Genomic DNA, 12,312 nt, shown 5'->3' with positions numbered 1-12,312 from the left:
CCACACTCTCGCAGTGTTGTCCCACTTCGACACAGGCTGGGGGGGCTCGGATGCAGTGGTGCTTGGCGGCGTTAGGGTTTGGCGGGGCTGGAGTCCTCTTGGTCTTTCTTGTTCTATCTGCAGGATGCAGGGGACAGGTCTGCTGTCCCTCTGGAGGTCTTGCTTTATGGGAGAAGGCTGGCAGGTCTCCCAGGCTTCAGGGACCCAGCAGTTGCAGGACAAGTTGGCTATTGGTGCAATAAGCGAAGTCAACAGGAAGGCTGGCAGGGTTGGCGTCAAGTCAGTTGCTGGGTCTTCTGTTCTTGCTGTGCAACTCCTCTCATCCTCTTCTTTCTGCAGGTCATCAGGATCTGGTCTTCTGTTGCCAGGGGCTCCCCTAAATACTGAAATTAGGGGTGTTAGGGAGAGTAGGGTAGTAGTCAATGGGCTACTCACTCTTGGGGTTGCTACGTCCCCTAAATGACCACTTCCTGTTGGAAGAGGGCATAACCCTGTCCCACAATTCCTAAGTATGCCATCACAAAGATGGCTACTTCTGAAAAATCATGTCCACCGCAGTTTAGCCCACCTTAGGAGTGGTACTAGTCTGAGGGTGGCACACCTACCTGACTAGCATATTTCCCACCAGTCCACATGCCAGAGGGGCTCCGGACATGTGAGTTGACTTCCTTTCCAGTGAAGGGAGCCAGATTAGCATTTTAAAGATGAAAGCTCTTCGAAGCTTGCCGGTTAAGGAAGGCTAATCAGCAGTTCATCCTGTGGGAGGGGGTGTTACACACACTTCCTGGACAGGCTTCTGTTCTAGGCCTCCTAAGAGCAGTGGCTCTCACCCTAGGAGGTCAGAACAGTGTCTCAGTGGCAGCAGGCTGCCAGAAACCAGTCACAGAGCAGCATGCCAGAGGTTGGTAGGTTTTCAGGACACAACTCTAAGGTGCCCTCTGGGTGCATGTATATAATAATAATACATATTTGTAAAGTGCAAATATATCACCCCTTAAGGTTTCAAGGCACTGGGGGCCGTCGGGGAGATTAAGTGAGCTATTGCCCTGAGTCACATGGTGCTGAGCTGCCGCCTGCGCTGGGGATCGAACCGCGAGCCCGGCACTCCAGAGTCAACCGCTCTGGCCGCTGCGCCACACCTTTCTCACCTCTCTCAATTGGTAAATCAATCACTGGAATCATTGTGGCGTTATCAATATGAGATGTCTGATACCGAACATCCCTATTTTCAGTGAAGCTATCATGTAGCTGGGGAACTCGTTTTCACCAGGGTCCTGTAGATGTTTTAAAATGGCTTCCCTGGTCACTTGTACTGGCAGTAATAGGACTGCCAGCACAGGGGCATATCTGCTCATGCTGATATGCCCTCACATGTAATATTCAGCAGCCTGCATTAGGGCTGGCAGGCCTGCTTTAGGGGTGACTTACAAATATTACATGCAGGGTTAGGCGACATGGCACACAAAGATGTGTGACATGCTGTGTTTTCACTTTTGTCTGCGCCAAGAAACACAGCCTGCAATGGCAGCCTTCCATGTCCTTGGTGAGGGGTCACTTAGGGTGGCACAATTTGTGCTGTTGCCCTTAGGGACCCTCTTTAGTACCTCAGGCCCTAGGCACCAGAGGTGCCTTTTACTAGAGACCTACAGAGGGTGCTAAAGGTTTTGCCAATTGGGGGAAAAACTGTACAGTTTTGGGAAAGAGCTCTGGCACTGGGGTCCTGGTTAGCAGGAACCCTGTGCACTTTCAGTCAAAATCACATCAGTTACCAGGAAAAAAGTGGGGTGACCATGTCAAAAAGGGCTACTTTCCTTCATAGTGCGACACCTTCTGCCCTAGTATGCCTGTTGTGACCAAGTTTCTCCACTTCAAAGATAGAGATGTTATTTTGCAAGCAACAGGGAGAGCTGTTTTTCGACAGACGATGACGAGGGAAAATGTATTCTTTATTTTATTTTCCCTCGTCATCGTCCGTCTAAACCCCCCCACTGGGCCTCACTGCTCTTACCTGCACTGGCCTGGGCTGAGTGTAGCATGTTCTTATTCACAGCAGTTCAAAAGAAAGCGTGGGCTCTAGCGCTGCAACTATCACACCTTTTTCCTGCCAAGTGGAATATCATGCTGGGGTGTTCTTGACTGAATCTGATGCAGCTTTGGCATGGATTGAACAAGATAGCTCAGGTAGTAGTGCAGTTGTTCTGAGTAATGGGAGTGAAAGAAGAAAAGGAGGCAGCAGAAACCAAGAGTCGACGGCTCACCCAAAGTGGTTTCAATACCAATACAATATCAATGCAAAAGAAGATACACTCACTACTGCAGCAGCCTTCAGCCCATAGCAACGGGACAATTTGTCGGATGGTTCGGACAGTACCGATAGAGATGGCTCACTCTCTTTCTCCTTGAGCTCAAAAGATGAGACCTTAACCAGAAATATTCTTCAAACAACCAACAATATCTTTTGACTGAATGTGATGTGGTGGGATGAAAATGGGTTATTGTAACATATTGTGGTGCAGAGGTTGGAACAGGGGGCTTTGTTTAGAAGTGAATTCTATGCTGACTTTGGACTATGCCACATTGCTTTCATACATGTATTGTATCCTTTCCAGTCATGCTAATAGGGTAAAATCCTTGTCACAGATGCAATATCTCCTCATGAGCCAGTACTGATATGAGTCCTAACAGGGAGGTTGAAGCCTTAGGCCTGGATAGTAAATACATGCACGATCAATACAAACAAGCATTGGGTCCAAGTGAGCTCCAAGATAACTTGCTGTAAGCTGGCTAACACCCTATTACATGGTTTATCATGTACTGACCTTGAGGTACTTTGCAACTCAGCCCTGGGTAGAGAGTTGGGGATATTACAAGATTTTTCTCTTTGGACGGGAGGTAGAAGACAGAGCAGGGGATGACCCTGGATAATTAGCCAGGACCACTGAAGATAATAAGGTGCAATACGCTTGTGATGGCTATTGCCATAGAGGTGCTCCCACTCCGCTCCTCTAAGTTATCCTCTAGACTGATGCAGGCACATCACAATGGGGCATCAGATTTATAGTTTCCTGAGGAGGGGGATGGTCACTGTGCATTCCTTCAGGAGAGGTACACTTTTCAGCCACAACACAACGGATAGATCCGAAAGGTGGGTATGTGTATGTGGAAGGCCAATTAGACAGCAGGAATCACCAACTATTAGGTTTGTACTTACACAACGCAGGACAGGCAGCATTTCTCGAAGATGTTTCAACAGTACTGACAGAGATTCCTTGTGATCCTCTGCCAATAGCCGCAACTTTAATTGTGTCCAGAACACCGAGATGGATAGGTTGCACCCTTCCGTACCTAATGCACCGTCTATACTATACTCAGAGAGATTCCCGCCAATTTCACAGCTTATTACAGACGGCTTTATGCACTAGAACAGGTTGCTGACACTTTGCAGCAGGAGGCTCAAGGTTTAGCAGCCCGAAAATAGCAACTAACACCAGAAGCGAAGGCAAATCTGGATGCCCCTCTAACCCCAGGGGTGGGTTAAACTAGCATTGGATCATTTAGCTATGGGCACAACACCTGGTAGTGATGGCCTTTAGAGTTTTATAAAACTTTCTGAAAACAATTAGGATGACTCCTAGATTTGTACTTATCAGCCCGACAGAGGACTATGCTTCCTCCCATGGCTAAAGAAGCGATCCTCGCAAAACTACCTACAGCAGGTCGTGACATTGGACCTGAACCCTCACCGGCCCCCTTCGATCTTAAATTTAGATTATAAGATACTCAGTTAGATTTTGCCCAATAGACTTTGCATGCTCCTTCCTCAGCCGGTGCATCCTGAATGGGAGAAATATGGCCTTTTTAACTCTTGCAGGCTTTGCATGTGATGGAGAGAGAGAGAGAGAGAGAGAGAGAGAGAGAGAGAGAGAGAGAGAGAGAGAGAAATATTTGGGCCCGGTCCTCGTGATCTAGTGCTGAATTTCCATCTTGAGTGCGGCTCATATATATAGGCTCTACCGAGAGAATGAAGACAGGTAAATTCTTCTCCCTCGAGTATCTATGCTGAGAGACATGAATTGAGGCTGCTCCCTCTCCCCTTCATTGTTCTCCCTCAAGTATCTATGCTGAGAGACATGAATCAGGGCTGCTCCCTCTGTCGCTCATTGTTCTCCCTCAAGTATCTATCCTGAGAGACATGAATTGATGCTGTTTCCTCTCCCCCTCATTGTTCTCCCTCAAGTATCTATGCTGAGAGACATGAATCAGGGCTGCTCACTCTCATTGTTCTCCCTCAAGTATCTATGCTGAGAGACATGAATCACGGCCGCTCCCTCTCCCCCTCATCGTTTTCCCTCAAGTATCTATGTTGAGACATGAATCAGGGCTGCTCCCTCTCCCCCTCATCGTTCTCTCTCAAGTATCTAGGCTGAGAGACATGAATCAGGGCTGCTCCTTCTCCCCCTCACATTGTTCTCCCTCAGGTATATATGCTGAGAGACATGAATTGAGGCTGCTCCCTCTCCCCCTCATTTTTCTCTCTCAAGTATTTAGGCTGACAGACATGAATCAGGGCTGCTTCCTCTCCCCCTCATCGTTCTCCCTCAAGTATCTATGCTGAGAGACATGAATTGAGGCTGCTCCCTCTCCCCCTCATTGTTCCCCCTCAGGTATCTAGGCTGAGAGACATGAATTGAGACTGCTTCCTCTCCCCCTCATCGTTCTCCCTCAAGGATCTATGCTGAGAGACATACATTGAGGCTACTCCCTCTCCCTCTCACATTGTTCTCCCTCAAGCATCTAGGCTGAGAGACATGAACTGAGGCTGCTCCCACTCCCCTCATTGTTCTCCCTCAAGTATCTAGGCTGAGAGACATGAATCAGGGCTGCTTCCTCTCCCCCTCATTATTCTCCCTCAAGTATCTATGCTGAGAGACATGAATTGAGGCTGCTCCCTCTCCCCCTCATTGTTCTCCCTCAAGTATCTATGTTGAGACATGAATCAGGGCTGCTCCCTCTCCCCCTCATCGTTCTCCCCCAAGTGTCTATGCTGAGAGACATGAATTGAGGCTCTTCCCTTTCCTCCTCATCATCCTCCCTCAAGTGTTTATGCGGAGACATGAATCAGAGCTGCTCCCTCTCCCCCACACTGTTCTCCCTCAAGTATCTATGCTGAGAGACATAAATTGAGGCTGCTCCCTCTCCCCCTCACTGTTCTCCCTCAAGTATCTAGGCTGAGAGACATGAATCAGGGCTGCTCACTCTTCCCCCTCACATTGCTCTCCCTCAAGTATCTATGCTGAGACATGAATCAGGGCTGCTCCCTCTCCCCCACACTGTTCTCCCTCAAGTATCTATGCTGAGAGACATGAATTGAGGCTGCTCCCTCTCCCCCTCACTGTTCTCCCTCAAGTATCTAGGCTGAGAGACATGAAACAGGGCTGCTCCCTCTTCCCCCTCACATTGCTCTCCCTCAAGTATCTATGCTGAGAGACATGAATCAGGGCTGCTCCCTCTCCCCCTCATCGTTCTCCCCCAAGTGTCTATGCTGAGAGACATGAATTGAGGCTGCTCCCTTTCCCCTTCATCATCCTCCCTCAAGTGTTTATGCGGAGACATGAATCAGAGCTGCTCCCTCTGTCGCTCATTGTTCTCCCTCAAGTATCTTGGCTGAGAGACATGAATTGAGGCTGCTCCCTCTCCCCCACACTGTTCTCCCTCAAGTATCTATGCTGAGAGACATGAATTGAGGCTGCTCCCTCTCCCCCTCACTGTTCTCCCTCAAGTATCTAGGCTGAGAGACATGAATCAGGGCTGCTCCCTTTCCCCCTCATCGTTCTCCCTCAAGTATCTATGCAAAGAGACATGAATCAGGGCTGCTCCCTCTCCCCCTCACATTGCTCTCCCTCAAGTATCTAGGCTGAGAGACATGAATCAGGGCTGCTCCCTTTCCCCCTCATCGTTCTCCCTCAAGTATCTATGCAAAGAGACATGAATCACGGCTGCTCCCTCTCCCCCTCACATTGCTCTCCCTCAAGTATCTAGGCTGAGAGACATGAATCAGGGCTGCTCCCTCTCCCCCTCATTGTTGTCCCTCAAGTATCTATGCTGAGAGACATGAATCGAGGCTGCTCCCTCTCCCCCTCATTGTTCTCTCTCAAGTATCTAGGCTGAGAGACATGAATCGAGGCTGCTCCCTCTCCCCTTCATTGTTCTCCCTCAAAGTATCTATGCTGAGAGACATGAATTGAGGCTGCTCCTCTCCCCCTCATTGTTCTCCCTCAAGTATCTAGGGTGAGAGACATGAATCAGGGCTGCTCCGTCTCCCCCTCATCGTTCTCCCTCAAGTATCAAGGCAGAGAGACATGAATTGAGGCTGCTCCGTCTCCCCCTCACATTGTTCGACCTCAAGTATCTAGAATGAGAGACATGAATTGAGGCTGCTCCCTCTCCCCCTCATTGTTCTCCCTCAAGTGTCTATGCTGAGAGACATGAATTAAGGCTGCTCCCTCCCCCCCTCATTGTTCTCCCTCAAGTATCTAGGCTGAGAGACATGAATCAGGGCTGCTTCCTCTCCCCCTCATCGTTCTCCCTCAAGTATCTATGCTGAGAGGCATGAATTGAGGCTGCTCCCTTTCCCCCTCATTTTTCTCCCTCAAGTATCTAGGCTGAGAGACATGAATTGAGGCTGCTCCCTCTCCCCCTCATTGTTCTCCCTCAAATATCTATGTTGAAACATGAATCAGGGCTGCTCCCTCTCCCCTTCATCATTCTCCCTCAATTGTCTATGCTGAGAGACATGAATTTGGGCTGCTCCCTTTCCCCCTCTTTGTCCTCCCTCAAGTATCTATGTTGAGACATGAATCAGGGCTGCGCCCTCTGTCGGTCATTGTTCTCCCTCAAGTATCTAGGCTGAGAGACATGAATTGAGGCTGTTCCCTCTCCCCCTCACATTGTTCTCCCTCAAGTATGTTGGCTGAGTGACATGAATTGAGGGTGCTCCTTCTCCCCCTCACTGTTCTCCCTCAAGTATCTATGCTGAGAGACATGAATCGAGGCTGCTCCCTCTCCCCCTCACTGTTCTCCCTCAAGTATCTATGCTGAGAGACATGAATCAGGGCTGCTCCCTTTCCCCCTCATCGTTCTCCCTCAAGTATCTATGCAAAGAGACATGAATCACGGCTGCTCCCTCTCCCCCTCACATTGCTCTCCCTCAAGTATCTATGCTGAGAGACATGAATCAGGGCTGCTCCCTCTCCCCCTCATCGTTCTCCCTCAAGTATCTAGGCTGAGAGACATGAATTGAGGCTGCTCCCTCTCCCCCTCATTGTTCTCCCTCAAGTATCCATGTTGAGACATGAATCAGGACTGCTCCCTCTGTCGCTCATTGTTCTCCCTCAAGTATCTATGCTGAAAGACATGAATCGAGGCTGCTCCCTCTCCCCCTCATTGTTCTCCCTCAAGTATCCATGTTGAGACATGAATCAGGACTGCTCCCTCTGTCGCTCATTGTTCTCCCTCAAGTATCTAGGCTGAGAGACATGAATCGAGGCTGCTCCCTCTCCCCCTCATTGTTCTCCCTCAAGTATCCATGTTGAGACATGAATCAGGACTGCTCCCTCTGTCGCTCATTGTTCTCCCTCAAGTATCTATGCTGAGAGACATGAATCGAGGCTGCTCCCTCTCCCCCTCACATTGTTCTCCCTCGCCGTGCAGCCCTTGATAGGGGGCAGCATGGGCTGACAGTACACAATTAAGCCCACATTACCTGCGGACAATGTCCTCTGATTTTTATGGGATGTGCGCTATGGCTGGCCGCATCCTTTGCATGGTTTATTATTTCTCACGGGCAGAAACCGTTTGTCTTATATAAAAGTAATTCCTTTGCTCATTGTGATCTCAAAGTTCATGGTCCTTTTTTTCATCTTACATTTGTATTCCTCAACTTTAGATTCCCAGCATTCCGACTGGATTATTTGTGAGTGCAAAAGGCGAAGGCTGCTGTTTAATGCAGGTAAGAGCAGTAAGCAATGACCGTACATTCATTTGAAATGGCTGGCTGGGGCTTATTAGTCATAACTGAGAAGATTTTCGTGCTGATAGGCAGGAGATCCTTCTGCTTTAAGGCCAGTTAACTGGTGTGCATTTCTGTAGCGCATTCACCCCATTTAGATGGTCGTTAAGCACTATGAAGACATCACCAGGAATCATCATTATCTGGGTTATAGTTGAGGGAATCGGCTACAATAAAGTGTTTAGCGCCTTCTAACCCTCAGGGAACCGCAGGTGTATTATAAACGGTAAAGGAAGGGGAATGAGAGTAAAACCTACTACAACTGAAAAGAGTGGAATATAAAAATACCTGGAATGCCATGCAAAGATGAACTGTGTCAGTGAATAAGATTAACGATTGCCTTTGATGTTGACTGATTGGCATTGGAGTATGCACACAGCCCTGAGTTTCTAGAGTGCTGTTTCATGTAGACGGGCTGCTGATGCCTGCTTTTCCAATCTTACAGTGCTGTATCACGGGCTTCATTTTGCTGATTTTCTGCCTGATGGAAACAGAAAGGCTTGATTAAACTGAGATGGAAGGCACCAGTGGAATAGGACACGTTACAACACAAACGTTTACAACGCATGCCTTTACAACACGGTTTTTACATCGCAACATCCATTACCATGCATGATTTTACAACGCATGCCATCACAATGCATTTTTAGAAACTACACTTACAACGCATTCCATTACAATGCATACCATTACAACGCATAATACTTGTAGGGCAACAGTAGCGTAAGTGTTGGATAGTGTAGGGGTAAAAATTACTGTTTCCCATTCCTTACCTTATAATGCGTTGTAATGGCATGTGTTGTAATGGCATGCGATGTAAAGGATGTTGCGTTGTAATGACTGCGTTGTAAAGGTAGTGCGTTGTAATGGTTGTTTCCCGCGCCAGTGACAGGACAGGTTAATCCACACTTCAAACCATGCTGACCCTGTTTGGCACAGATCAGGATCAAGTAACACTGTATCGGAGGACGAACCCTGATGTAATGATAATGTTTTCAGAGTAATCAGATGAGCGTTGAGCTTGTATCATGACACAGGTATATATTTCCCAAATACTGATTACAACATTTGACTCATTCCATATCTGGTATATTTTTAAACCCCATAAAGGGTTAGCTGCCTAGCTCCCGCTTCAAATAAAGCAGTTATGCTCCACTTTAAGGCTCTGTTTTCGACCAGAACCCCACTTTTTAGAGAAAACAGAGGCCGAAGCCTTTCTCTGAACTTTAGCCCATGCAGACAAAATGCCCTGGTCTCTGCAGCTGGCCTACTTTTCCTGCTAGATTTCTATTGACCTCTCACCTGAGTTGACAGCCAACTAGGAGCATTTTTTATCATACTGTACACAACTCTGAAAAAAGCATATCAGATTACAGTCACTGCTGCTTACAGAATAAGGACCTCAGTGCTTAAGATGTAAAAGCATTAGTGCTTGGGTCCAGGGTATTTCATGAAAGGCCACTTCACCTTGAGCCCCTCCTCTGACACCCCCCAAATGCCTCTGGGGGCGCTGCCTAATGCCAGTGCCACTGTTACCCTCTTGCCACCACACTCCAACAAATGTGACCGTTTGGACTATTCCATGTCATTCAAAGCTGGGAGAATTACCTGGACGGTGTATTATTGTTATTTTAATGTATATTGAAATGTTAAATACTCGGTTGATGTGCTCTGATCAAACATTGACAGACAGGGCCCCCTTCTGGTGGACTGTTAGAAATGAGTGCCAGTGTTATGAGATAAGCGCCAGTGAAAAACACCTTCAAACTCTTGTATAAAATAAGCACTGATCCTATTACTTTTGCCTCAATCTAAATCCAAGCTTTAATATATTTAAAGTGGAGCAAAATAATGTGCTCTATTCCATATCCTGGAAACCACACACAATAATGACTATGGCCCTTATTTTGAAATGGATGGTATTGGAAAGTCGTATGATTTCTGGCAAAAGTACTCAATCTGAAGGAGAATCCTATGGTGGGACATGCTCCTCCACTCTCTCCCTGTTGTCGATTCTCCTTATTTACTATTTGCTCCAGAATCAGAAAAATTTCCATTACCATCCAATTCTACACTTGGCCTACGAATTTTCCTGATGATAAACCTTTTGGAATATTGCACCTTTTGTCAATAGGATTACCATAACATGTACAGATAAGTATTTGTGCCTAATTTAAAGTTTAGCAAGTGGACTACCATGCCCCAGGGGAGTAGAGGTAGTAAGAACAATAGTTACTTACCTGTAATCTGTGGTTCTCCAGTATTGGTGTCTTTCATAGATTCACATGCCTGAATCATTCCCCGTCGTCGGAGTGGGAGTCCCACGGTACATAAAAAAGCAATAATTATGCATATAACAACCAAAAAACCCTGGTAACCTGAACCAGGAAGTAAAGTAGCCTAAGCTACAAGGGAAAAAACTTCCACAGCTATGACTATCACTGTCATTATATACAGTCCAAACTGCAGCCAATCAGGCAACAGCACCCACCAGAATGTTCTCCTCAGAGGCTCAGGCTGTCAGATTTTCTCGCACAGGAGTGAAGCAATACATAATAGCCTAAAAAGCCTCTGAGGGGAGGTGGGCGGGTTGCATGTGAATCTGTGAAAGACACCAATACTGGAGAACCACAGATTACAGGTAAGTAACTATTGTTCTTCTCCAGTATTTGGGGTGTCTTTCATAGATTCACATGCCTGAATCAGAATAGATAGCAGTCCATCACCTTATGCTCATAAGACGCTACTTTGTATCATAGACCATATACATTATGAAACAGTATAACCATAGAGAAATTCATGTGTGCTTCAACATATGCAAAACAATTTCAAGCCACAAATAGTATGGAAAAGTCGTCTTATAAAAGCATAGCGGAGGAGGGAGAACAGAGGCTCACCTTATTTGAAAAGATTACGTAGAACAGCTTGTCCCTCTGACCCATCCGCATCACTTGCAGCTTCCAAACAGTAGTGTCTGGTAAACGTATGGCAGCTGGACCATGTTGCCGCTTTACAGATCTGGTGAAGAGGCACACCGGCAAAAAGAGCTGTAGATGACGAGATTGCTCTCGTAGAGTGTGCTCTTGGGGTCGCTTGCAATGGTCTTCCAGCTTGATCATGGCATAAACAAATTGCAGCCGAGATCCAGCGCGCTATGGTTGGCTTTGATACTGAATGGCCTTGACGTGGTTTGCCATATGCTACCAAGAGCTGGTCCGATTTGCGCAGTGATGCTGTCCGCTGTAAGTAAAATTTCAGACATCTTTTGATGTCTAAGGAATGCAAGACCCTTTCTGCAGCTGTTTGCGGATTTGGGAAGAAAGTTTTCAAAACTATGGGTTCATTAAGATGGAAATCCGTCGGGACCTTTGGCATAAACTTTGGATTAGTGCGCAGCACCACAGAATCAGATGTGAATTGCAGAAAGGGTGGATGAACAGTGAACGCTTGGAGATCACTAACCCTTCTTGTAGAAGTTAGAGCCAATAATAAAGAAACCTTCCAAGAAAGGAACTTTAGATCCGCCTTGTGGATGGGCTCGAAAGGATGCCGCATTAGTTGTGAAAGCACTATATTAAGGTGCCAAGAAGGAGGTGGACGCCGAATAGTCTGGAACATCCTAAATAATCCCTTAAAAAATTGTTGGATGACTCTATTGGAATAGAGAGAGGTAATACCATCCTGCCGAAACCTTGAAATTGCAGCTAAGAACACCTTCAAAGTAGAGTGGGAAAGACCAGACCTCGCCAACTGTAGAAAGAAAGGTAGAATTTGTTCCGGTCTTGCGTGGATCGGATGGAGATTAACGGACTGACACCACATGCAAAACCTCTTCCACTTTAGTTTGTAGGTTTTAACAGTTGCTGGTGCTCGAGCATTGGCCAAAACCTCTTGGCAGTCTGGAGGGATATCTAGGTGTGCAAATTCAAGTTGTTGAGGAGCCATGCCGCTAATCTCAGCGATGCTGGGTCCGGATGACAAATTTGGCCGTTCTGAAGGGTCAGAAGATGTGGAATTGGTCCAAACTGTATGGGCTCGGCCTCCGAGAGGAGGAGAAGTTCTGTGAACCAGTACTGGCGGGGCCACCTGGGAGCAATTAAAATCATGCGGCAAGGCTGTTGTTTGATCTTGCGCAGAACTCGTGGAACCAACGGGATCGGTGGAAAGGCGTAAGCATATATTTGCGACCAAATCATCGAAAAGGCATTTCCCAGCGAGTCCTTGTGGGGAGCCCAACTTGCGAA

General features: G+C 47.1%; 1 protein-coding gene across 2 annotated transcripts in view; it reads left to right on the top strand.

The window, feature by feature from the left end:
- The window catches only part of CPAMD8 (C3 and PZP like alpha-2-macroglobulin domain containing 8), a 1,045,838-nt gene that overhangs the window by 599,599 nt on the left and 433,927 nt on the right, over positions 1 to 12,312 (top strand). For both annotated transcript variants that reach the window (XM_085640012.1, XM_085640011.1), the window contains exon 34: positions 7,946 to 8,008. In XM_085640012.1, coding sequence (XP_085496138.1) covers positions 7,946 to 8,008 — 63 coding nt within the window. The remainder of the gene's footprint in view (positions 1 to 7,945; positions 8,009 to 12,312) is intronic.

This window comes from Triturus cristatus, chromosome 12 (assembly GCF_964204655.1).
Source record: "Triturus cristatus chromosome 12, aTriCri1.1, whole genome shotgun sequence".
NCBI lineage: Eukaryota > Metazoa > Chordata > Amphibia > Caudata > Salamandridae > Triturus > Triturus cristatus.
Note: the sequence above shows the minus strand (reverse complement) of the source record. Positions and strands in the feature narration are given on the sequence as shown.